The sequence below is a fragment of the Thunnus maccoyii genome, chromosome 6 (genome assembly GCF_910596095.1).
Source record: "Thunnus maccoyii chromosome 6, fThuMac1.1, whole genome shotgun sequence".
In the NCBI taxonomy this organism is placed as follows: domain Eukaryota; kingdom Metazoa; phylum Chordata; class Actinopteri; order Scombriformes; family Scombridae; genus Thunnus; species Thunnus maccoyii.
In genome coordinates this window covers 25,753,787-25,781,212 of record NC_056538.1, presented here as the reverse complement: position 1 = coordinate 25,781,212, position 27,426 = coordinate 25,753,787, and the positions used below count along the sequence as shown (strand labels likewise).

The 27,426-nt window shown below is 41.4% G+C and overlaps 1 protein-coding gene across 9 annotated transcripts in view; it reads right to left on the bottom strand.

Moving 5' to 3' along the window:
- Positions 1–27,426, bottom strand: part of nbeab (neurobeachin b) — a 205,827-nt gene that overhangs the window by 100,726 nt on the left and 77,675 nt on the right. For 7 of the 9 annotated variants that reach the window (XM_042414356.1, XM_042414357.1, XM_042414361.1 and 4 more), the window contains exons 9-30: positions 27,056–27,253; positions 26,780–26,913; positions 24,739–24,847; positions 23,126–23,278; positions 21,416–21,584; positions 16,787–16,866; positions 15,826–15,888; positions 15,328–15,425; positions 14,769–14,861; positions 12,733–12,841; positions 12,548–12,629; positions 12,310–12,433; positions 11,311–11,503; positions 10,156–11,139; positions 9,015–9,232; positions 8,595–8,748; positions 7,481–7,489; positions 6,848–7,028; positions 5,818–5,945; positions 5,371–5,478; positions 4,781–4,949; positions 2,537–2,975 (exon numbers count right to left, since the gene is read on the bottom strand). In XM_042414356.1, the coding sequence (XP_042270290.1) occupies positions 2,537–2,975; positions 4,781–4,949; positions 5,371–5,478; positions 5,818–5,945; positions 6,848–7,028; positions 7,481–7,489; positions 8,595–8,748; positions 9,015–9,232; positions 10,156–11,139; positions 11,311–11,503; positions 12,310–12,433; positions 12,548–12,629; positions 12,733–12,841; positions 14,769–14,861; positions 15,328–15,425; positions 15,826–15,888; positions 16,787–16,866; positions 21,416–21,584; positions 23,126–23,278; positions 24,739–24,847; positions 26,780–26,913; positions 27,056–27,253 (3,995 nt within the window). The remainder of the gene's footprint in view (positions 1–2,536; positions 2,976–4,780; positions 4,950–5,370; positions 5,479–5,817; positions 5,946–6,847; positions 7,029–7,480; positions 7,490–8,594; positions 8,749–9,014; positions 9,233–10,155; positions 11,140–11,310; positions 11,504–12,309; positions 12,434–12,547; positions 12,630–12,732; positions 12,842–14,768; positions 14,862–15,327; positions 15,426–15,825; positions 15,889–16,786; positions 16,867–21,415; positions 21,585–23,125; positions 23,279–24,738; positions 24,848–26,779; positions 26,914–27,055; positions 27,254–27,426) is intronic. The other 2 variants (XM_042414359.1, XM_042414364.1) reach the window with 1 other exon arrangement.

Sequence of the window (27,426 nt, the reverse complement as noted above, 5' to 3'; positions counted from 1 at the left end):
CATTGACACATATCAGAACATCACTAGCATGTTTTGATCGTAGGAAGTGGGCGTGAATGTAATCTTGCTTTCCAAATTTATTCCTCACTTGTGTCTTTCCAAGCGGGTGCCTGCCTTTTCTTTGGCATAGCTGGGAACGTTACATTACATCTACAGGATGTTGATAAAACATGAACCTCTTTTAATGAATAATTCAATAGCTGAGTGCTCATGAATCATGTATAGATTATCTAGTGCATATTTTATAGGATTGTCTTAATTGAGTTGCACAGAATAAAGCAAGGATTAATCTTGGAATGAATATTAATGAGGTGTGCGGCTGTGGGAGATGAGTGTGGTGTAAAGTATAACCAAAGAAATGTTTCCTTTATAAATTCAACAGGCAGAAGTTAATCTAATAGTGCTCTATTTAGTAATATGAGATAGAGAGGAAATATGCTTAAATTCCATTTGCAAATTCAATTAAAACCAATTATCATTGCTCTCCGTCATGTGTAAAGTAAAATATGTGAGAACAAACAATATCTCACACAGCTAACATGGAGACTTTTTGGGAAGATGACATGAAAAGAGAGGAAGTTGAGGATTATTGAAGTATTTCTGTACTGTATCCCCATCTGGTCTACGGAAAATGCGGATGTTGAGCAATTTCAACCCCTCCTCTTTGAAAGTCTCTAGCAGAGGGGCTCTGAGATGACTGCCCCTGTGCGCTCCACTTTAAGCCATTTTTCCCTTCCTTTTTCTTTTTTGATGTTGTCACTCCCAATCTATTGCCGCCCTGACAGACAAATGAAAGGGCTGTCCGTGGCTGGCAGCTCATTTCGCTGGCAGGTGGCAAACAATTAGACACAGCAAATAGAGGCTGGAGGGGGGGGGGGGGGGGGGGGGGGAGTGACATGAAAAGCATGAGACAAAGTTGTATATGTGGTCGGGAGGGTTTTGTGTGAAAGCATTTCAAAAATAATACACTTTGCCGTAGCGACTCATTTCAGGCTGCCAGTTCCTATTACGGGTGTGAGCGGTGAGGGCGACAGGGCTGGCCGTGGTGTGGCGGGAGGTCGCTTCTGTTTAATCTGTCATCAACGCCCTGGAGACCCCCCCCCCCACCCTCTCAGCTGTCCTCTCCTCCATGTACTCCTCCCCGTCTTCTCCCCCTGTTCATCGGGCTCACCTCATCCCAGCTCAGCAGCAACAGCAGCATATATTAAAAAAGAAGGGAGGTCCCATTGTTTCCTCCTGACTCACGGTTACCTCTGCGTCCCTCCTTCTCTCTCGGGCTGGGCGGCGACTACACAGACTCACACGAAAACTACTACCAGAGGACCTATGGACTTTTTTTTGTTTGTGCTAAACCAACTTAAATTACTTTTTTTTTTTTTAAAAATACATTTTTTAACCAAAGGAGACAGAGATCAGAGGAGAGCTGAAGCTTGAAATCCCTGTAGGAGCAGGTTTGTAAACTTCCAAATCCAGACAGATTACTGTGTAGTTTTATCTGAGTCAGGAATGTAAATAAACCCCAGCAGAGCCACAGTATTTCAGAGATCTTTTCAAACACAAAAATTCTTCACAGTGGGGGATGAGTGCAATACAAGTGGCCTGAAATGAATAATTTGTGGCATGCTGCTTAGAAACCATTAGTGGTATACTGGATAAGTAAAATAAACCCAAAGGATTAACATCAGTAGTCTACGGTGGATTGAGTGATGACAAACACAAACACACACCTTAAATGGCTAGCGACCTTTGCTACCTATCCTTGAGAAATGAATGATGTCGTCATACACAATATATTCGTTTCAACTTTTTTTTTTTTTTGCTTGGCTTTAATTAAGTTTACTTTACCTGTAAAGAACAATCTAAATCTTCAAATGAGTTAAAGTACCATACCAGTGGGGTTTTTTTTTAGCTCCTTAACTACAAATGGTGAACTGTATACTTTGTGTTATTGGTTCCCATTTTAAATGCATGCTGTACAACTCTAGATTTTTTATTTATTTTTCCTACCATTCTACCCTTCATTTCTATTCATTCCCATTAGGTTAAAATTAGTGAAAAAATACTAGCAGATTCTTGAAAATAGCTTGAAATGTGTAATCCATCACAGTGAACATCAAGTCTGCATTCATTGTTTGTCAAGTTAAATTATTGTTGCAGTGCAATAAATTTGCACTTAAAGTGTATTACCCAGCAATCATAATGTGACTTGTGATAAATATTAATGCTGATTTAATACAGACTTAATATTCACTTTGATGGATTTGACAAAAGGAGGTTTGCTAATTGATTTTAAGACTGAAAAGAAATGAATGGAAACTCGTGAGTGTTGGAAAAGAAGATTAAAATACATCTAAAAATCTAAAATACAACATGGGTTGCAAAATAATTAGCTCTCATGCTAAGTGCACATGTTTGTAGTAAACGGGCTACAACAGACAAAAACCTGGTTCACCGACGCAACGTGCAGAAGTTGCGATATTAATTCACCACAAAGATTTTCTGCACAACAGGCTACAAACCGATGACCCTTCCTCACCTGTCAAAGGAGTGAAACTGCATGGGCAGCATGGCCTGAGCCTGGGCCTTGGCAGCATGGTCTGGGTAGGACACAGGCTCCAGACCAGCCTCCATGCCGTCCACTGGGGATGCCACCAGGCTCTTCAGAATCTCCTTGACATTGATGCCCTTGTTGGGCTGGCTAATACTGACGATGGAGGAGGGTGGTTTCAGTACCTCCACGCTGGGGGACTCAGACAGGCTCTCTTGTGACTTCTTCACCTCTGAGGAGAGGGTAGATAAGAGCTCGCTCATGACGTCCGGACCTCCTGCGCCGTGGTCCAGGTCAGACCCATTAAGGATACTGGCTACCTGCTCCTCTCCGATACCAGAGTCTGTGTGGGGAAGAGAGCCTTCCATGTGGAGGTCTTCTAATGGTGCAGACTGGTCTTTACTGCTGTCAAATGTTAGTGGTGTTTCTGTAGAACAGTCAGGCAAAGACTACAGTTAGCCATTTAAAGACATTATATAGGTACAATACAAATAGCATTATAAGGGAAGCGTTTCTTTGATCTGACAATGATGTGACACAAAACTGGTCTTCCTGGTGCACAGTTAGGAACTCAGTGTCTACAATAAAGGAGACTGAATTGTGTCAAATTTGATCAAATTATTGTGTAAATATGAATTACCATTTTCCTTATTATTTGTAATTGATTGATTAATCATCTAGTCAAAAAGAAAATCCATCTTATGAACAGTACCAAAACCCAAAGTTAGAACCAGCTGATGTTTGGTGTTTTTACTGGATAAAAGAGTTTGATGATATTAAATGTATGTCAGTCACTGCTACTGCTATATTGATCAAAATATCAGATTTATTGATTGCTAAAAGATACCAATACCAACAGAAAAACCGCATGCCTGTGCTTGCTTTAGATTCCTAGCCAAAGAGTAAATTTAGCATGTGCAGAAAAACCCATGTGCCAGCGCAGCTTCTTAGATCTCTCTCCAGAAGCTCTGATCCTCTGGTGCGATTATCTCTCTGTTATTCTCCCTCTATGCTAATAAAACATGAATCCTTTTCTTTAGCCTCTTCCTGCCTAAAGCATTGGTATATTTATTTAACTGCTTTGAAACAATGACAGAGGATTCAGATAGCTGCTCTATTATTTTGGTACATAATATACTGTACATTGTAGCTCTTTCTATACGTGAGATGTTGGGCATAAACGGAGAATTCCTACTTTGAAAATGCACTGTCTATAAAAGGGACCGACTTGACCCAATAAAGTGTTTGCTGAATTTGCCAACAACCTGCAGAGGAGCCTACCTAGTCTGATTCTGGTTCATCCTGACCTAGTGGTTACCTACATGCAAGGCCAGCCCTATTAATATTCATCACATGCCCCCTAACGAGGTCAGCAGGGCCTGATTTAGCCTGCAAGTTGTCTGGCTTCCTGGTCTATCACAGACAATCGTCTGCCACATGCCGTCTGGAAAATTCCCCCATTTTCTGGTGAAATTTATGAAGGCGGCAGTGTGCCTCTCTCCTCCCAGCAACCTCTATGATCCCATTCTCCTCTGGTGGATTGCTTGCCTAATGGGCACTGACAGATGGGGCTGAAAATAGCAAGCCTGGCTCCACTGCCCCAAAACCCACAGTAGTTGGCCAGCATGCTGCCGCTTTCTCATCTCTCAACTTCTCACTGCTCATCTTCTTTCCTCATTCTACGTGTATTCAAAGCTTCATATTTCCTTCGGCCCTCTCTCCTCTTCCTCTTGTTTCTTTTATTCACTTCACCTTTTGTCTAAATGGAAGTTGATAAAATATGCCCATTCGTGCATCTCATAATAGCGAGCTGGCACTGCAGCAGACGTTGCGTTAAACCTTTGTAGGCAGCCGCTGATTTCCTTTCATGTGACTTAATGTATGATTTATGACTGGAGGCATATACTACCTTTCATTTCAGAGAGAACGATGATGCCTATTCAAGTTCATAACTACCATCTACCAGCCCCAATCTCTTTTTGCTTCCACATTTAATTCTGTGCGGTGCAATTAGCAGAGCTCATGAATAAATCATAGGTGAGCCGGTGGAGTGCAGGCAGGGCATCCCTGCTATTTTACTGAATGAGTTCTCAGCTCAAGCTGGCAGCAGCAGAGTATCAGAAAGGACCAAGGACACTTAACATTCATTTATATCAGACACAGTCACCACAAGCTAAGATTAGGTGAGCAAGAAGAATGGATGTGAGAAAGGTAGGGCACAGCTTTCAACACCTGTGCTGGTTGGTGAGTTGATCTCTTGACGCATGCTGCGGCCTGATTGGTTACTTATCCTGGCAGTCTCACGTTGAGGCTCCAGGATGTCGCGGTACTTGGAGACCATGAGGACAGAGATGAAGTACACCACAGCTAAAGCCAGGAATTGGGCTTGCTTACTGTCATCCTGTGGAGAAGAATCACAACACGGTTACGCCACTCTCTATTCAAAAAAAATCCCATTTCACACAATTTACCACTGCTGCCTGAAATGGTTCCCACACAGTAAAAAAAATGCACCTTGCACAAACCACCATGAAAACACATTCAAGTACTGCCATTGTTCTCTAACATATTTCTAATACTTGTTTTGAAAGATGTTGCATATCCATTGAAATGCTGTGGTCTTGTTTTCCACAGATAGTAGCTCAGATGACAAGGACACCTTTGTTGTCTCACCTGTTGATTGAAGGATGTTCCATTGCACACCTGTTTGTCTGCCAAAAAAAAAAAACTAATCCTATTTTCATTCTCTGCAGCCAAGTCTTTGTGATAAACAGTCTTTGTGCATGTTCCACACATACACATACAGACACACATACACTCACCACATCACGGAACACCACAGCACGCAGTCGATTAATGTCCACGTCCTGCAGAAGGCGATCAGGGTCCTTGATGGGAGACAGGTTACTAGGGACAGTCTCTAAAGCTGTCTAAAGCAGAAAGATAACACAATATCACATGCAGCTCTGTTCAATCAGAGGTTTTTGCTCTTACTTTGCTTACGGATTAGAAAATAGACACATATAGAATAGGAAAAAAATGGTGGTACCCCCCCAGTAATGTTTAAATCACACTTAAGGGAACTGACTTATCATCACTAGTCAGGTCACATAATTAGCATGAGGCAAAGTATTACTGTAGGCAAAGTGTTCTTACAGTAAAATGTAATATACAGACACAATTTCCAACTAGGGGCACAGAAAATAAAGTTATGGGATTCTGGACAAAAATCAGGTGAGAAACGTGACATGTGACATCACATATTGTACCTTGCTGGAAGTCACAGCGTTTTGCAGAATTTCCTGAGTCTTGTTGTTGTTGGGAATGGAAGACTTATTTCCTCTGTCTCTGTGTCTCTGCCTGCACTCCAGACAGTTCCTCACTGCCACACAACACACTGCGCGCACACACACACACACACACACACACACACACACACGTACACACAGCATACAAATAGGCTCTCATTTCAGAGTTAAATGGAAATTAAATGTTGATAACATGCATGACCTCTTTAAACTAATCAGTTATCTCTGATGACTATTTGTTCCAGGCTGCCAGGACAGAGGCTGGGAGTAAAATCAGCAGCCAGACTGATTTCACACTGAAGCCTGTGATGAGAAATTGTATGTTTGCAACAAGGACACTGTGAAATCTGAAGGCTATTTCCCATCCCCCAGAGCACAACAAGTCAACAACCCAACAAACACAGGCTCACACACACACAGAGCCACAGGCCCAGACGGATATAGACACAGATATATTCTCACGCACACAGACAAAAATACACAAACATTTGCATACGCTGCTTTACCTACAAAAAAATTTCACTGAATTTTGATTTTTACTGAGCAGTTGATTCAGTAAAAATCACAATCGAGTAATTCAGCTGTTATCTACATTGCATTCAAACAAATTTTATCAAATCTCCATTATGTACATTCACATTCAGACACACGAGGGCAGAGAGGACCTCATGGAGTCCTATGTGACACACCAATGACAGACTCAAAGGCTACCATTTGCAAAGAGTACCTGATTGCACTGCAAATGATTCTTTCTGCTTATTATGAATTCTAAAATGATAATCCTGTTATTTCTTACTGCCGGAAACTGCAGTACAACCACACACACATACACACACACAAACACACACATACCTCCATCACAAGTAATTTACTATACAATTAGCATAGGACTCTTATATTAATTAGCGTTGCTGATCAACCAAGGGGCTTTCAGGGATTACTGGAATTATTAGAATGTGTGAAGAGAATACCGTCACAATCATGATCTCACCGAGTCTCAGGCACTGACGCATCAGGCCCCCAGAGGACATGTTTTTCTCAGCTTCGATCTCGCTAAAGTTGAGGGAGCTCGAGAACACCAACACGTCCACCATGACCATGAGACGGGACAGGAAAGTGATGGCGGTCTCTGAGGACATGCCCTGTGTTGCCTCGATGTTCTCCAACTCCGTCTTACACATCGACAAGGGAGACACCAATCACGTTAAACAAAAGCGCACATGTAGAAGATGATCTCTGCCACATTCCTACCTCTAGTTGTGATTAAAGCAATATTTAAATATTTAAAGCATGGGCTATTAAGATACAGTGAGTTGAGTTCACTGTCCATCTTTACCCAAGGTAACATTTTGAATAATTTTGGGGGTTGAGCAAAAACATACATTCCTGGAGCCCCTTGAGCAACCATCTACTTTTCTGTATCAGCTCTCATTTCCTTTGCTTTTAAACATGGAGAGGTTTTCTGATGAAAATGTAAGACAATTATACCATATGCAACGGTCCAGAGGGAGAGGACAATTTTGAATCGATTAAACAAGTGTTAAGCAAAAATTGTTTTTTGGTTTTTTTTGGTGAATACAGTATGAAGTTAAAAGAGAGAAATTAAAATAGCATCAATACTTACCTTGGCGCTCTAGACGTGCACAGACAAAATAAACAGAAGAGAATAATTAAAATCCATTTCAATTAAAGACTGCAGATTAAATCTGATAATTACAGTAGATCAATGACAGTAAACATGAGTGACACAAAGGGAAGTTAATTACAAATATAAGAAATGTTATCTACGGAAGCTGAGAACGGCCGTGCTTGCAATTATTTTTTTTAATGCCGTTATCTAGAGATCACGAGTTATTTTATCTCTAGAGGAAAAAAAAAAAAGAGGCAGATTTCTCGAGATAACGAGATAATTTATCACAAGATTTATCACGGGTGGAGCTCTTTCTCATTTGTTCGTTCCTGTCTTCTCCTCTCTGTGTCTCCCTTACATGGATAGCTCAACTATGTAGATCAAGCACAAGAAGCCTTCAGGTGGCTCTTAAGTACGTGGGTCAAATCTGTCATATGTTGGTACTTATTTCTCCTCTCCACCCCACTTTCCTTTCTCTCATTAAGTCTAAAAAATGAAGATGCTTGAAACGTATTATTTGGTACTTCTTTTACATGAAGCATCCCATCATATTATGATGAGGAGTTAATCAACCTGCCATTTGGCTGTGACACAGATGTCATTAATAAAGTTGCTGTTAATAATGATGGGTACTCTTTGATCTGACAGTTTTCAGCTTAAATCAGTTGCTACAGTTGTCAAGACACCATCTATGCATGCTGGCATGACATTCCTGATCTCTGATAAACATTATAAGTAATAAGAGGAAACAATCATTTGTTTTCTCATGATAACGGGTTGATTATCTCGTTATCTTGAGATAACAAAGCTTGTTTTCTCGAGATAACGAAATAATTAACTTGTGATCTTGAGATAACGGCATTAAAAAAAAAAAATTACAAGGACAGCCGTTCTCAGCTTCCATAGTTACCGAAGTAATGTCCTAACCTTTGATTGAATCTGAGCAAATGAAGGTGGCTCCAATCAATAAACACAAACAGGTCTGATTTCCCAAAGGCACATACTGTATACTGTAGTAAACCACTAGCAACCATAGACCAAGTGTTCACATTAACCGACCACTAGATGGCATTATTCCCTTACAGTGAAGACAAGGAGCTGCACTTACAGAGGGAGAGGTGGCCGCTGAGAGCAGGGGCAAGATCCCTCCGCAAGCAATAATGATGTTGTCTACCATTTGTGATATGAGGTGGATGGTATTGTGGACAAAAATAATGTTCTCATTACTATTGACAAAGTCCATGACAGATTTAGTGGAGTGGCTGCGGGAGAAAGCGGGGGAAAAAAACAGGATTATTATGGGTATAAGCATTTTCACATAAAATAAATCATACAGCAGCTTTACTGTGCAATAAACAAAAAACATTTGGGGCATGTATGAAAAAAAGCTGTTTTCCTTATATATCTAAAACAGCAATAAAACTTATGTTAGCTCTGTTACAGAGGGGGTAATCTGAGTATCACTACAACCACCATGCTCATCCTCCCTCTCTGTCTCCCTCAAGTGCACATAAACCACTTCACACACCTCCTCCAGACATGGACATCACTCTCCAGTGCAAACAGCAGGTCAGTGAGCAGTCTCTGGTGCATGGCTGACCATTTGAACTCTGGAATGCGGAACATAGTGGTGCGCGGCCCGGGGCTGAACTGACGTCGCTGTTCCTCCGTCATGGGTGTCCCCCTGAAGCCCAAGTCCACGCGTATGTCCCTCTCCATCTGAGTGGCTAAGCGGCCCTGTAGACTCTGATGGGAGATTAATTACTCACTAAAACACAGTAAATGAAAGACATGGACATCACATCCCCCAACCCCTGTTCATTATGAGATACTGTATACAGGCTAATTGTTAGTCATCTTATTCCTATTCTTCACCCTTAATGAGATATTATGCCACGGTCATACTGTTCACTGGATGATGAATGGCCAGACTAAAGTGAGTCCTCATATATTCTCTTCCTGTGGGTAAATAAAAAAATATATCAAGCTCAATACAGCTGATAAACATAAGATGAATGAGTCAGCAAGGTGCTGCACAAAAGTCTGCTTAAAAAGCGGCAGCGATGAATTGAACATGAGCAATTTCACAACAGCAGGAAAAGGTTTAAAAATAAACTCTGCCTCCCACTGTTCCTCCATCAGTGACCCAGGTCTAGGTCAAAGAGCCTGACCTCTGAAAAAGAGCACAGCTCATATGAGATGAGGAGCGCAATGAACAAATCCCGAGCGATTATTGCAGAATATTGCTTTGTCTATATCTGCCCTCCTGTTGGCTCAGTCAACTTTTCCAGCAGCCCAGTTTCCTGAGTCTCAGAGGGATACTGCTTGATGTGCACCAGGCCATCCTGTCCCCATTACAAGCAGTGTTGGGGAAGGGAATGATCCCTATGGGTCTTTTAATATAGAACTGTTCACTAAAGGCCAACACATCCTGACAATGGTAAATGGTCTTGCTCCTCACTTTCCACTTTGACCCTGGAGCTCATATGTTTCAGCATTAATAATCCTCTGCTGTTACATTTGCCTCTGGCTAAGAGCTTTCAGGATATTTTGAATTAAGTCAGTGAATACTATTTCTTATATGAGATAGTCTAACGATGGTAACAATGTATTTTTTGTGTTGGATATCATAATGACTCGATTTACATGACTTTTAGCTTAAAACTAACCTGTGTAGTCGCTCTTGTCTGAATCTTCCTCATCTCCTTGTCTTTGCCATCATCTGATCTCTCTGTGTCAGAGGTGTTGCCTGTAGCGTCCGCTGTATTGCTGGTCTTAACAGCTGAGGGGTCCCCTTCAGATGCTGCTCCAGTTGTGCCCTCAGTGGCCTCAGCTTTGGTACCAGCCACAGAGCTGATGCCCTCCAATGCTGCCTGTAGTTCAAACTCATCCTTTTCCAGGATACTTGGTAAGGAGCCAAGCTCAGAGCTGCCAGTCATGTGAGCTAGCAGGCCCAGTTCATCACTGGCATTAGTGTGGACTGGAGGCTCTGGGCTGGGCAGGACCAAAGGCTCACCTGGACTCAAGTCAGGCAGTAGCTTGTCCTCTATGTTTCCTGCTACCTTTCCAAACAAGAAATTGTTGCTGTTAGGGATGCTGTCCTTGTCATCGTCTAGTGTAATGAGAGGTGTATTTTGGTCGTCCATGCTACCTTTGGGTAACAACACACTATTGACGTTACTGTTGAGTTTTTCCACAGCAGCACAATAAACATTATCCAACAGAGATTCCACCTCCACCAGTGCTCCATTCTCAGATACTCCCAGAGTTTCAGAGGACAAGTCCATATCATCCAGCTTAACTTCTGTAGCCTCCACCTTTTCAGCCTTGATGTCCACCAGAAGATCATGAACTTCGACCCTGACCCCATCCACCGTATCTCCCGCTCCTCTGAGACCCTCTTCGAGCCCCTTCCCTTCAGCCAGCAGGTTGCGTGAATCGGCACTCTCATAGTCTGTCTCGCTCTCAGGTGTCTGAGAGTTATCATCCATTTCTCTAATCTCAATTGCACCTTTGATACCAGAGGCCTGAGCAGACAGACCAGAGATGGTGCTGACCAAGCCCTTCTTCCCTTTCTTAATATTTTCCTCTTCCTGACGCTGGTACTCCTCATACATCTTAGCCAAGTACTCCTTATGCGCCTCATATGTCACCTATAAAAAGGCAATTTTATAGACAATGTTAGCCATATTGTATGTGCGATGCAAACTCCAACAGTGGAGATCAGTTCAGAAGCTACATTGAGACAGAATAGATAAAAATGTCTCCATCGACAGCAGAGGTCAGTGTTTCCTTTTTGTTGTACAGAGGAGTACAGTACTCACCTTGGAGTGGGCTATTGAGAGTGTGTCCACCCACACGCGCCACCCTCCCCACTCATACTTGATAGCGTGGTAGAGCAGAATACGAAAGATGTTGTACACCATCTCAGTGATCTTCTGCTCCTCAGAGCTTTTGGGGTTGATGTATCCAAGAGAAAACATCCAGTCTTGCCATACTGAGCACTGAAGCAGACATCTTCAATACACACACACAACATTAAAGTATGCATTACGTAAGCCACATAATAAAAGGTTGAGTATGTGAAGTAAACGCTGATCCATTTTTGCCTCTATGAGAGTTTTATTTGAAACAAAGATGTGCAGTGTGGTCGACCGTGGACATTGTGGTTATGTGGTATGTGTCTTAAGCATTGGGTTTTTGCATCACGATTAAAAATGATTCAGGGCAACTTTTCTTGAAGTTTCTCAACATTTTTTGTGTCAAAAGAACACACTAGTATTATTGGGCATTTTGTTATTCAAATTACAACAGACTGTTTCAATCATTCGGCCATCTATATATTCATTTGTGTGTTTATTTGGCGGCAGTATCTCACAAAACAAAATGACAGCTGAGATATAAAAGCAGAAAGAAGTGAAAACCAATTAAGCTTTTTTTGACTTGACTTGACAAAGTACATCTGCCTGTTAATTTTAAGCTAATTATGTTGTTGATTTAGGTCAGTAGTTCCTAAGACCTATAATTTAATTTCAATATGTGTGTGTATATGTGTATGTGTGTGTGTGTGTGTGTCAGGAAAAAAAAGAGATTGAGTGTGAGACTGAAAAAGAAAAAAAAGCAGCAACTGTCAAAAACTGTCACAGACACATCTGCTGGAGAGTATGTGCATGTCTAAGGATGGTTTAGCATCAATATGAGTCTATTAAACATGGAACAAGGAGGGGGGGACATTGGGCCTTTTTTCTTTTCTTTTTGATACATTTAATCAGAGAGATAATTAATGGAGTGTGTAAGTAAAAGGCACTTAAAGTTCTGCTCACCGCCTGTTCTCTCGGCTGTTGCTGAACAGTTTGATCATGTCAGAAAGGAAGAGCCGCCGAACTTCCATCAGCTCCGCGCTGGGGGCGGAGTTCTTCAGTAAGGTGGCAACAACCTTGAGAATCACTGATATCAAATGGAGGCAGACACAAATAATATACACACTTTGTCAATATTGCTGCAAAAACCGAGTACTTTATAAAGAATAAAACTCAATGTGCCACATAACATCAGCCTTACTTGGGTTCTGAATCTTGACAGTGGAGTCGGGCTCAGGATGAGGTTTGTGAACTACCTGTGTGCACACCTGCTCTGTCAGAATCTGGAGCAGGAAGAGATGGGATGATTGTCTGTCACACATTCTTTAACACAGAGACCAGTGGTACGGTAATTATGGAACATTTGAAAGGAAAATGTTTTGTTACCTCGTACAGAGTGTTGTAGGTCGTCACCGTCACAGTGTTGGTGTGCAGCATGAGCCTCTCTCCCAGGAGAGTAAAGAGGCTGTGTGTGTGCATGATCTCCACCTTCCTCCTGTGGATAAACACACACACACACAGACATAATGGTAAGGTGGCTTGTTTAGAGCTCCATAAGCCACTGAAAGGATCAGTGAGTGCCGTCAGCTTGGTTCCCTATTCTCACCCACGGGGAGCCGGGCTCCGGAGACAAGTGTCAGGAACTGCCTGCTGTCATAAATTGGGGGGGAATTTCGTTGAAGGTGTGTAGGATAACGAAGTTAGCCTGTCACCAGGAATGGCTCCAAGACACAATAGAGGCACACCGCAGGTGAATGGGTTCAACAGTGACAAACTACTTCTGCAAACAGCATAAGGATTGCTGTCACAATGCTAAGCCAAAGCTGCTCTGCTGGGCTGCCACTGCCTCAAGATGAGTTGGGACTTTCCTAATAAGACAATACCTTTTTGTATTTTGCCTAGGCTGGCAAATTGGACACTTAGGAGAAGAGTAGTGTTTCTTTCAAATATATAATGGGAGAAAAGGGCAGACTGATGAAGCATAGCAAGCCGAGTTGAAGTCTGCAGTGAGGTAAAGTGAGGAGAACGAGCCTTGTTGTAAATGCTTTCATGAACGTAAATCCAGACAAAATGACTCTTTTTTTCCCTGGATGTGGTTTAAATCATCAGTCGAGACAATGTTAAAATGAAGGGACATTGGTTTAAATATGAAAATTAAACTATAATAATGTTTATTCAGCCAGAAAAGAAGAGATCAAATACCCTGCTGCTAGAGAGATAAGAGGATGGCAATGAAGAAGTACATTTCAAGGCAAAAATTTAAGCCTAGCATAGAATATTTATTATAATTTATAGTTATTATAGTTTAAGTTTATGAGTATGGATTAGATAAGGCCTTAAAACAGATGTTTGAGCATACATAATCTACGACTTACGTCTACATCTATGACTTATGTCATATGTCCTGGCTCTATTCTTTCATGCTTTTTCTGGTTGTTTCATTGCTATTACTTGACTTATCAACCAAGACAGAACCAACAATATCTTACATCACTGAACTAATTCATGTAAAATGACAAATTCAATTAACAAAAACTAATAACCTCCACAAAGTATTGAAGAAACATATTTAATTCTTTATGAGCTGCACTAGAGCTCATATTGAACTAGGTTGCTTTAAAATGTATGAAAGCTATTAAAGTGAAGGGTGAAGGCAGGCTTTCATGAGGCACACATATCTCTTGAGATATAGGCCTTTCATTTGTGCCTATGGGCAGCCAAGCACAGGCTTACGCCGGCCCTTTCTCTCTATTCACCAGGCACCAGTAACACCAAAACACCTGGTGCCTCACCATTGTGAGCACAACACAACCTCCCCCCATTTCTTCTCCATCCATCCCTGCATCCCACATTCTGAATCATGGGCCCTCCACCCCATAGGCATTCTCTCTCCTCTCTCCAATGTGCAGCATACAGAGGATATGCTGACATCCTAGTGGGTATTTTATTATTTATTTCGCTCTGCGGGACAGTAACTTGGACCTCTTCCACCTTTCTCTTATGTTAAGTAATGGTTTTAGGGCACAAAGCCAGGGATTCAGGTGTTCTACAAAGAAGTGCACCCTCATTTGCAAAACTGGCATCAAGTCAAGAGTTTCTGGCTCTTCTAATCGTACCCTTGTTCAAGGGAGTGTCAGGAACAGATGAATCATCTCTCTGAACATAAAGCCTTATTTATGGTTTTTCCGTTTCTAACCTACAAACCTTTAGTCATCTCTTTTAACGTGGGCATTGCAGGAATTTGGAAACAATTTAAATGACAAAACGACATGCTGTAAATGATAGCATTAGACATGTATTAGAAAGCAGTTTTGTAAAACATCCAATGATTTACTAATCTTTCAACTATTCATAAAAAAAACCCAACACTTATGAGTGTGTAATTATCATCTACTACACAGCCCTTGGAATGAGTTACTTACTTGTGGCCCAAATGCTTGAGGAAGTACCCAAGGACTTTGAGGGATTGTACTCGAATGCTTTCACTCTTGGAGGCCATGAGCTTGTAGATTACCCTGGAATAGACACAAACAACGATGAACGCTGGCAACGGCACACTGTCTTGACAGAATAAAATATAGCCCTGTTGATGAAAAGGCCCTGCACTGGTTAGCTGACATCCACTTTCCTTCAGAGTAAATTTACATTAGCATTAAATGAATGTCCTAATGAAAGTAGCAGCCTTTCCACAATGAATTCTTTCAAACTCACAAGTAGCGCTACGCCGTGTGCATTTTTATTTCATAGGATCACATGGGGTAAGTTTGATCATCCGTGTCATATTGTGAAATCAATATGTTAATATCGATACTTTCACATGCATGTGTTTTTTTTTCTCACTGAGCATATGAATTATTCATCGGTCACATAGGCATGCGGCAACAGCACAAGCGTTAGGTGCTTAGGTTTATTTTGTGAAATCACCTCTTTATTTTGTGCCTGAATAGCGAAAAGGATTGTGTCTTCTCCTGAGGGACTTACCGTATTCCATTTCTCTGGTCAAAAGCAGGGATCATGGAGGCTGGATGCTCAGACATCAGGGCTACCACCAACTGCAACACATCATGCAGATTTTCATCCTGCAGGCAGACCAGGAGAGAAAGACAATCTGAGAGAAAATGATAAAGAGAGCTCGTAAAGAGAAAAAAGACACAGTCTGTAACTGCACCAAAGACATTATGTACTGTATGTGTCTAGCACCTTCAATTGCAGAATACACCTGGGTCCTAGTACACCTTACAACAGTGCAGGAGCAGTTGCTGGATACTGCACAATGGAAAGTATATTGGTAATTTAAAAGATGAATTCATCTTGCTGGTAAGTTTATTGGCTTAGAAAAAAAAAAAAAAAAAAAAAAAACCTCTCCAGGAATAGCAACTCTGAAGATGAAATGTGACCTTGAAGCTTAGTGCAGCAAAGTGGCACACTAACACACTGAGTGAATGAATATACTCGGAGCAGAAAAATACTCTCATGTACCTCATGCATTGTTAACAAATAGTTCAGGATACTCTGCAGCTCATCCTCCTTCACACCTCTGTCCTGAAAGAACACAAACAAAGAAGACTAAAATTAAATATTGTAAATGGCAAATAATTGGAGAAAGATAATTGCATTGCAAAGGTTTAGTATGTCCAATATTCTGACAAAACACATCACAGTTTAATTCATTTTGGTACAATTAAAAAGTAAGTCCTTGAGAAAAATTACTAGTATTTTAGCCTCCAGCATCCATTTTAATCCCTTTTATTGTTGCTTGAATAGGATGTACAATCGATGCACCTGTCATGAGAACCTTGATGATAATATACAGCCTTCAACCCAGTTTACTGTCCAGTATTTAGATTCCTGTTACAGAATATAGCAAGATAATTATCTGCAGAGGTATAGCATGCTGGGATGTGAGCAGCAATACAGTGACTTAAACTGCAATGAAAAGCATGCACCTCATCAAATATATATAGTCCAGCACTCTGATAATTTTGTTATTGATGAGTATGTCTTTTGTTTTTAGGATAAGCGACTCGTTTAGTCTCGTTTTGATACCCATCATACATCTCCAGAGCCACGAGTGATGCCTTGAAAGGACTAACTTTGTCTGATAAACACTCAATAAACTATTTTAAAAGAAAAAAAAAACTATTTGTCTCTTTTGAAAAGCAGGCATCCACAACTTTTTGCTATCTTTACTTGATAAATTACATACATGATTAAATAATTATCATTTAAAGTGTTTTAGCACAACTGGTATTCCGCCTAAACTCACACTTTTTTAGAAGCGATAAATAAATAAATAGCAATGACATTACGAAGCAGCGGACCAGAAGAAGCTTTTTAAAGGATATCACAAGAAGAGCTGACAATCTCAGCATTTTCCCTGTGCAGCTCAAAAATCAAGCGTTGTGAGGGGCTGTGAGGCATGGAGACAGGTGGGATATACCTTCAGGATGAGTTGCTTGAGGAAGAGAAGCATGAACGCCCGCAGAGAAATTATTTCTTTTTGGGTCGGCCTCGGACCATCTGTAGTTGAAGAGAAAGTGAAAGAAGAAATAAAAACTGCCAAAGAAAGTATTGGAACAAAATATGATCAATAATAATAATAATAATAATAGAGCTTCCTGTTGTCTCTTTTTTAGTCTCTTCTATATTTTTAATGTTTTTACTGTCAATTTTATTCTGGGTTCATTTTCATGATCTCGAGTTCCTTTTTGATGTTTTTTTTTTTATTGATAATGAAATGTTTCTCTCATTGATGTCTTGTGTTCTCACTTCTCTGAGCTTTGAGAAAATAAGACGAAACAGGGACATCTTCAAAGATATCTCCAGTTTCCTTCACCATGTAATCAGCTTCTGAAATATTTACTGCATCCACCTTGAATATTTGCACCAAAACAGGAAGTGTGGCAGATACAGTAGTGCCAGACTTTTCACTTTGTAAATACAGAGAAACTTATACATTGACAATTAGTAAAAATATATCTTATGCAGATAGCAAGCTTTGAGTTCAGGAAGGGTCAGACTATTCAGCCAAGATCACTCAATCATACATTTTGCATCCAGGTAGCCTTGGCCACGACGTATTGCCCAGGCAGTAAGCCCGAGGTTGCCATGGCCACACCTGCCCGTCACACCGGCCGACGTCTCATTAAAACGAAGGGCTGAACACTGTCAGCAGGTGAACGTATGTCATGCAAATGAAGAAGAATGACAGAATATGACAGAAAGCATTGATTAACTGTCATATCGCGGAGCGGCTGCTGCTGTATCGGTGTGGTTAGCATGAGAATTAATTTTGACATGTTCAGATCCTACTCGATATCCGCGGCTCCTTTGTTTTTAACTCAAAAGTGTTTGCACTGAGTGAACAAACTAATGGGCTGCAGCGACGGGCTGATCTGCAACACAGAGCTATATAATCAGACACATCAGAAAATACAGGATATGGCATACATATATTACATTACCACTTATAACGATACAAACATGAATCTACTTAAGAGTAGCAGCACTCTCAACGGTGCACAAAGGCTCCATTTTGGCAGTAAAAGCTGGCAGTGGTGTCATATATTCATTCATTTCTTATTCACCCTTTGCAGCCAGGTATAAACACACTGACAAAATCTTTTGCATTTGCAGAGGTGTTAAATTACAATAACTGAGCCAAGTACAACAGCAGCAAAAGCCTTTCAGGGGAAAAACTGGTCACTTTGCCCGATGTCTTTCTTCTCCTCTCAGCCCTGATAAACTCTAACCTCCACCTTGGCTGGACACATGTTCATTTAAAATGGAGGACAGTGCCATGATGACAGATACAACGGCAGCGGACACCTGATCGTCCTGCCGCTCCAACAGCCAGTCAATGTAATCAATGATGAGGCTCCCTGAGGTTGCAGGAGGATGGCGAGTGTTGTTGTATCCCCGACACTGATTAATAGCGTGAGAGAGGAAAATCCGGTGCAGGGACAGAGCCTGACATGGAAGGGATGATAAGAACATTATTACTGCAGCCACTGCATCCAAGTTATTCACAACCAATTATGCTCAGCAGCTCTGCACAGCTCTTGTTTCTCATTCACAGATTGCTTTATGTCCTGCTTCCCAAGGGCAGAGGGAGAAAGAGTTTATTGAAAAACGATTTATGCCCATGTGATAAATGCAGGAATCCTATTTTGACTTACGACTGATGATAATTAAGTCACAGCATACACAATGCGTTCCTATATACTTGCAAAAACTAAATATTTAAATATTAAAAAAAACAAGAATAATTATATTTCCACTGCCCAAACGCTTTCAAATAAAAAAAAGGCTGATAAAACACTCAGATGCAAAAAGCATTTTTAATCTCAGCAGCAACTTCTTCTCAATTTGTAACTGCTGTATGCTTTGCCTGCTTAAGCTGGTCTGTTTAGAGCACCTGGAGTGTGTGCTGGCTTTAAATCGGCAAGGCGGTGTTGAAAGAAGAGCATACAAGTGCCAAACGATTCCCTAACATCTTGGTAATCAGTAATTTATGTCTTACATGAGACTAATTCATCAGAATGAGGGCAGACACAAAAATGAATTCAACCGCGTTATTCCTCTGAAGCACATCTACGTGTCTGCCAGTAGTGAGTTCTCCTGTAATGGAAACAAGACAGAACCAGTTCGAATTGAACGAGGTGACTGGCCAAACAGCTTTATCGCCCATCTCATTACTCATTATTAAGTAAAACCCAGTCAGGGCAGAGACGGAGACAAAAGGAGAATGATAGAGATTGAGACAGATTATGTGTTGGCTTGTGGGTATATGTCACAGACTGAGAGAAGTTGAGGAATGGGCATGTGTGGGTGAGTGCCTGCAGTGTTTCTGTGTATAACCGAATGATACATGGCTTTAATTTGATAGCGCTCTCTATTAAGACCTGAGGGAAAAAAAAAAAAGAAAAGGCACTTCCAGAAACAGAGTGAGTAGCCGGAGAAGGTCTGTTTTAAATGTCCTCTCTGTGTCCCTATAATTGAACACTTCATTATCTGTTTGGCCCTCTTCCCCTTTATATGTGTCTTTGTTTGGTCATTTCTCAGTTTAGGACAGGGAGAAAAACTGAGCTGCCAAATCAAGCACAGATCAATGGAAACAGACCCGCTCTGAAAATTACCTACAGCAGGAAAGCGATCCATTTCAAGATATATCTTCCTCAGAATCTCAGCCATTTTCTCAGCCCTTTACAATCTCCCGGAGGTTCTACAACAATCAGCGACATAATTACAGTTGTGTTTGAGAGGACTACATTTAGGGAAGAAGCTCATTGGAAGAATCTGGAAACGAATGCAGAGTATTCCAAAATCTGCTCATGCGCACTATTTTGTAATCAAAAACATACGAACAGGTTTGTGTGTCCATCTGCTTACCTACACTTTTAAAAATCTTTCAAACACATATTCTATGGACTAGATTGCGCACCAACAACCAGTTATACTCCACTGATGTGTTTGTGGATATCTAGTTTGGATATCGAGTAGAATCAAGGTACCAACCCAGGCTTTCTTGGACTTTCCACTCCAAGCTACTTCCAGCCTTTAGAGTTCATCACCTTCTTTCTAAGAGTGAGTCCAGACACTTTGTGAAGGAAACTCATTTCTTCCACAAACTTTTTCAGGCACTATCCGAAGATCATAAACATAGGTTCGGTTGAAATGTAGACCGGTAAATCGAGAGCTTTTCCTCAAGCTCAGTGCACACATAGTAGCCTATCCTGTGTATGATTAGTGTATCTTTACAACCTGTGCTGACATCCTATACAAAGCAGAACAACAATATACTGGAGTGTCTCCCAAAAAAAGTTATTTCAACATCAAAATCTATTATTCAACAATGTGAAAAGGTGAAAGAAACAGAAAACCTAGACCTAACCTCTAGAGTGTCCAACGCAGTGGACATCATAGAAATAAAGTGATGAGAGCAGTTCCTATGATGTCCAACCTAAATATAGCACTTTGTCCTAGAACATAAGCTCTAGAAAGGTATGAGCTTTCATCTCTTATTAAGTCTTGTAAAGTTCCCTTGCACAGTGTAAGAATGGATAAATTACACAATGTAAGTAGAAGGGACAAATTGAAATCAGGAAAAGTGAGATTTAGTGAAGTCTGAGGACTGACCTAGCTTATAGAAATGTGTTCCCATATTATTCCAACTAACTTCAGTCTAGAGGTCACCACCACTCTTACTAGGAAATCAATTAGGATCACTCCCAGCTCTATGATGTGGCGTATACTGTACAGTATATAAGCTAAAATTCTGCTATATTCAGCCACCTGACATTGCCTGTAAGAATGTGTCTTCATCTCACAGTGTAAATAAACGTGATATAAATTATTAGTGGTGCTAACAGTGGAAAAAAAATCACCTTTGACTCTATGACAAGTATTACATCAATGCTGTCAGAATACCAGTTTTAACCTTCAGTAAGTAGATTTAATCAGGCCTTGATGCAGCATGAACTCAGCTCTCAGTGCCGTTACAAAACAACCCCTATACTGGGACAATGATAGTCTCGCAAAAAGAAGAATGGAGGGTAAAATGGAAATGACAGTTCAAGGACACTTTCACTTCCAGCACAGCCTGCTTGGTGACGTACTGTTGTCTCATAGAGTGAGGATGCCAGTCATACTACTGGCCCAGGTTTCAGAGGCCTAACGCCCACACGACGCACCCCAGTGGGATGACAGTATTGATGTGGCGTGTCTGCCTCACTGTCATCTCCAGTGATGGCCACAGTCCTAACAGCTGACAGGCAAGCGCTTCCATGTGGAGATGAGTCATTTCAAATGTGGGGGAGCTGCTGCCATTTGAGAAAGACACTTTGATAGCAGGCTTGTGACTGCGCACAATGATTGTGATTGGTTCACGCCCAGTGATTTCCTTTCCAAAACAATGAGCTTCACTTGGATGAGCCTTCAGTTGAACGGGGAAATAGTTTATATAAACAATACCCCCAAATCAAATCATATCATATTATACTTTATATATCATGTAAAATAAACTTGACTTGAGCTGAAAATAAAATTCAAAAATGCTAAATGTGCTCACCGAGACCCTTTGGTGTGATGCCGCTGCTGTCTGCAGGGTTGATGGCCCAGTAGTAGTACTTAAGAGTATGCATGAGCTGAAGCACCGTGCCCACTCGTCGAATCGTGTTGTAGATGGTTGCCGTGCCAATGAACTCAGCAGAAAGGTATGTGTACAGAGAGAGCTGCACCTGGAGTGGAACACACACATACATATGTATCCGTGTTATTAATTGCGGAGTGTAAATCTACTTTTGAAGTAGATACAATGACAGCTTAATCCTCTGAACCTTATACCTTCCCAAACCAACCAAGATGTTTTACTGTGGCAGATTGGAGTCACTGAGCCTATTAGCCCTGGAGGTGTATGGTGATGGCCACTGATCCTATGTACTCAATTTCATAATTGTTGCAGCTCCACTCTTTTCAGTGATGATTAGCATGTCCTCTGAAATTAGCAATAGACCTGACAAGAATCCTTAATCCCTCCAGCCACCGAGGGCTTTTTCCCCATATGTCATAAATTATAGGATATTAACGAATCAAATGTGAGTCACGATGAAAGGTGGCGATGTGGTTAGGATGTGAGCATGATGTGATATGCTTTGAGGCTACTGAAATGAAACCGGAGATAACTGAACATCACGCTGTTGGTAATGTAATTTCCATGACAACAGAAAGGTAGAATGCATTTACAAAATTGTATCTGTCTGCTAGGACAAGGTCAGTAAGCCCATGTAATTAATGCATATTGCATGCACCCATCACTCACACAGCTGGCTCTATATCCCGTGCAGCTTGAGGATAAGGACAGAGGAAATGTGGACTGTGTGGCGTGTCCTAAGGGAAGGAGCAAGCGCAGCTCCCTGTGCCGATGTAGCTAAAAGTGGTCTAACCCACTTCATTACCTCGCTGTTTCTCTCATTTTTTTTTTTTCTCCCTCCATCTCTATGCTCTATTTTGGAGGAGTGTCGCAGGCAAGCCTCCAGACACTTTTGTATTTATTTCCTCCTTTTATGTATTCATGGCTTTGCCCCACCAGCAGCATTCCTGAGGCAAATGTATTTGCCACACAAATTCGGCTCCTTTGATATACCTCATCCCATTTTTTCATTGTTCATTATGTCATCATATTAGGAAGGGGGGGAAAAAAATCTGGAAAATTCAAAAAAAAACTTTGTCGGGTTCAGGACAGGAGAGCCAATACATTTTTCATAACTGTGAGAATATAATATGAAGCAGGTGTATGTCCTGCACTCCTGCACTTCACTCTATTTAAGAGTCCTCAGACGTTTGGCAGTGGTTTGGTCAAATTCAATTGGGCCTGAGCACAAACTGTCAAGGAGTCAAAATAGATTTGCATTTTACTCATAATTATGAGTTGCAGTATCAGAAAAATATGGGTATGTAAGTCTTCCATCTGCAATCAGATTTCATCACTACTTTGTTTTATTGCCATCTACACAAACACTTTCTGCCACAGGGAATCTCACCAAAACTGTCAGTAGTGTGATATATAATTGACAATAAACACAATTTCCAATTTCCTCTGAAACACAGGCATTTGTCCGGATTAGCGGATTCAATTCTCGTCTTTACAGAAGCAATGATGAAGCAAAGTACTACTAAAGCCTTCAGTGGCTGGAGACTCCTGATATGCATCCACTTCAGCCTGCTGACTTGTAAAGTCACCCGGGCCTACATGGACTTGGAGTTACCTACGGTAGCTCACCTTGGCAGGGGTGTGGATCCAGATGGCGGCGTTGAACAGGATGTGGTCACAGAGCTGCTTCAACAGTGGTGCCCCGTGTGTCAGACCATCCAAATATTTAGCAAAGGAGAGGAATTGCTCTAATACAGCCCTGGTGATGTGTGCACGTGATGACTGTAGGAAGAAGCACAAAGTTGAATTAAACAAGGATCATAACGCCAAGCAGTAAGCGTGTAAATCCTACAGTAACTGTTCAAGAAATGACTCTTTGTGATACACACGAGTAGTGAAAACATTTAAAGAGACGAACCACATCTGAAGTAACTCATTGACTGATTGGTTTGACATTGATGTTGGTCTTTAAGTATTAAAAAGCACAAGGCTACCTCATTTTACAGAAAGGATTTCATGGTTAAAACAAGGTTGAAAAATGTTGATAACAACTAGGGTGATGTGTGAAAAAACCCTGTCTGCCTTATATATGTATGTATGTATGTATTTATTTATTTAATATGTCTGTTGTTGTGGTGTGATTTGTGTGCTGTTTATGGGTTGCACGTATTTCACTTGCACTTCAAAGTTATAGTTTTTCCTGAAGTGTAATTATGTAAACACCCCTGTATGTAAGCTCAGTTAAAGGATCAGTAGATTTTGTGTTTTACTTATCTACTGTAGCAGCAGGTTAGCGTGTTGGCACTGGCGATACATTGATCTACTTAACCATTTTGTCAAGTTACTGAATATAAAAAGATTGTTCAAACAAAATTAGGGCAAGTTGTAGATGCTTGACTTTGGAGAAAATTTCATTTTGACGAGTACTGTTACCGCCCCTGTCTGGCACCTGTTCTCTGCCCAGGTGGGGACTTGGTAAGGGCAGGAGAGAGGGAAAAATGAAGGTGTGGCATAAACAGATCATGAACAGATGGTGCGATATGTGAAAGTGTGAAACCTGGCAGCGGGAAGGAAGCGAGGAAAAAAAAAAAAAAAAAAACGGCACTTCTCAGGTGCCGACTCTGCCTGGCTGTTAGTTAACAGAAGCTGAAGCCAGCAGGCAGGCAAGTCACTGAGTGACAAAGTGGAGTCATTTCTCAGTGCTCCGAAAGAGCCAGCACTCTGGGGAGGCCAGCAAGCTGCTAGATCTGCATCACAAAATGGGTAAATAAAGACTGATGCGGAAAGAGAGAGAAACCGAGGGGGGGCAAAGGGAAAGAGAAGTGGCCTTGTGGTGTTCTTCCTCTTGCTCTGTTTTCCTTCAAAGACACATTCAGGTCTCTGCTACGGGCAATGGAAGATCAGACTGTTGACGAGGCTTGGAGAGTGCAGACACGTAGGGAGTGGGGAGTGGGTCAAACAGTTTCATAACTTGCAGAAACTCAGTGCATCATTTTCCTTTCATCATTCACAAGAAATGACCAGTTGGACATTTTCATTTTTCAAATCACTGTTCAAAAGAGAAAATAAATGATGCTGTAATGAGTCTGTCTGTTCTCTCACTATTGGTTTACATGTACTAGGATCTGTTTTTTTCATTTTCTTGAAAGCACAAGTGTACACAAGACAAAGTATAGACCTGAGAAATGATGTGTCGCTGAGGTTAGTGATTGTTATGGTATGTTATAGAGGCTCTATGTTACCTTCTCTAGCAGGTATCCAATCACCAAAAAGCCCTTTCCTCCCAGCATCTGCTCCTGCATGGCCACAGAGCTCTTGAGCAGCTCGACCAGAAAGGCCAAGAGAGTGGCGCTGCGAAAGAAGAAGACATAACGTTTCACACAGGGGATAAAATAGCAATCTATTCACAGGCTCGCTGTCTTTTTCGTACACACTCATCAGGTGGGCGAAAGAGTATTTCTATAAACTACACCAGTATGAGGAGACAGTGTAGCAGAGGGAAAAAACAAGGTCATTTTCAGAGGATGTTAGCAATCAGCTGGGAACTCTAGCACACCACTTTCATCTCTCTTCAATTCAGAAGAAAAAAGTTGGCTCGCTGGGCTCTCTGAGGACAGGGACTGGTCTGGGGGGGATGAGTTGTAACGGGGTGTGTATACTGTGTGCTACAGTATGTGTGTGAGGTGGAGGGAAAAGGGGGAAAAGCAGTCCACTGAAGGCAATTTTTTTTTTTTTCTCTGCTGCAGGGCTTTTTCAGTTGAAGCCTTTGGCTGAGTGACAGTGGTGCTCAGTGACACTTCTTAATCGGCTTTCCCTCACATCCTCTAGTGGACTCCGCTCTAGCGCAACAATCACAAGGACACAATCCTGTGCAGGCTTGCCCGTAGATTCTGCACATACACTACATGCATACAAACACGTGTCATCTGATGTTACCTTTACTGCTGTGTGACTGTTTGTCTACCTTGTCGGTTCACAGCTGCTTGTTTCTTACTACTGCTACAATTTAGCAATAACTGAGCCAAGGGAACACATACAGACCTGGGTGACACTCAACTCTGCCTTGGATAATTTAACTACTAGCAAAGCTTCCTTCCAATTTGGCAGGGCAGTAGTGACTGATGTTGTACTACTACCATTTGGAATTCAAGGTGGCGTGGAGCAATTTGAAATGATTGTGTTTTTTTAATGACTATTCAAGTGTGCTGTTGAGAACAGCCAAAGCAGATTCACAGGCATTGTAGAGACTTAATTCTTGGAGAAACTTTGAATTCCTCAGCCCAGCAGGCTTTAGAAAGACTCAGTCTGAAAGCCGAGGCAAGGACAAGACAAGTGGGTAGTGAGTGGCACACATTGAGGGAGAGACCCTCGACATGTCAGTGAGGGAGAAAGAGGGACAGAGAGCAGAGATGAGAGAAAAGTATAGAGGCGAAGAGCTCTGGGCATCGGGGATTTGTGCTGATGTGTGGCCACTCCTGCATCTATCAAGTCTATACTGCTGCTTCTAATACTGCTGTCGTTGAACTAACACAGGATTAGAGCAGAGCTCTGACTTCATCCAGAGCACAGTGGGAGAGGTTTGGACTGGCCAGCTCAGGATGATGGGGAAGAGAGTCTCTGAGCCAGTGAGTAGACATAATAATGGAAACTGGACTATCGCTTGACCAAGGCTGGTATTATACACAGATATTGATTTATTACTGATATACCGGTATTACTGTACATGTTGACCAATATGCAGAGGATAAATAACATGTAGAAACACTCATATCATCACATATCACCACCAAGAAGTCATGTGACGTGACATCAGCAGACTGAACCATCCCCGCACCCAACTATATTATGTGACAGGTTCGACCTGCCTGCTGCTCTATTACAGAATTTAATTTTGATTTCTCACTTCTTGCACACTGAGATTAACTGCCAGTTCCCGAAACAGTAGAATAGTGATAATAGTTAACACAATGTCAACAAATTCCCAATTGGGGGAAATGAGGTGTTTCTTTGTTGCAGCTACACTTTCAATTAGGCTGATAAGACAGAGAAATATTCATTTATAAACAAAATCCGCTCTTGTGCAACTTTGAAGTATCATTAATATTACTACACCCTCGCATCCAAATCTAAAAGGGCCCAGGATCAAAAAGTAATCAAATTCACAGTGACTCCACACTGAGCTTTATTTGTCACCTGCAGTTTTGTGTGTATAATATCTAAAGCATCTACTCGGATCTCCAGAAATTAAAATTCTCTTACAGTAACAATTTTTTCACTTCTTACCATACAGTGGTCTCCACCTGACTGTCATTTAGCTGATGGTAGTCCAGCTGAGCAAAGAGAGGAAATAGCACCTGGATCCCGCCAATGGAGTGGATGGCACTGTGGATGGAATGAGTCACTGTGGCTTTCACATCCTGGGGAAAACAATATAAACCCATTAAACACATCATTATAATGACATACATGTTTAAAAAAAGCAGTGCAACAGAGATGAATGAACCAGCATCTGGAGTCCTGTACACAGAGTTAGAGCTGACTTTGTGTAAAGCAGCTAACCTGTAGCATAAGGGCATGAGGTGAGTGCACAAAGATGGAGGCGTTTTCTTTAGGTGAAGACTCCAGGCAGAGTTGGGCGTCAGTGGCCTTGGCGTTATAGGTGAAGGCGATGGAGCTGGCCAGCTTGCCGTCGTACAGCACCTGCTTGTGATGCTCTGCTAAGTGGATATCACTCTCTGACTTGAACTTAAATGTGCTCTGGGAAGGAGAGAGGAGATCAAAAGAGGGGGAACGAGGGAGAGAAAAAGAGAGTGAGAGATTGAGTAGCTTTTTTCCTGCACATGTACCCCTATCAGTATCCCTTGGGTGTTATCTTTTAATTATAACTTGATTAAATATATCTGTTCAAGAATGAAAATGACAAGATTTTT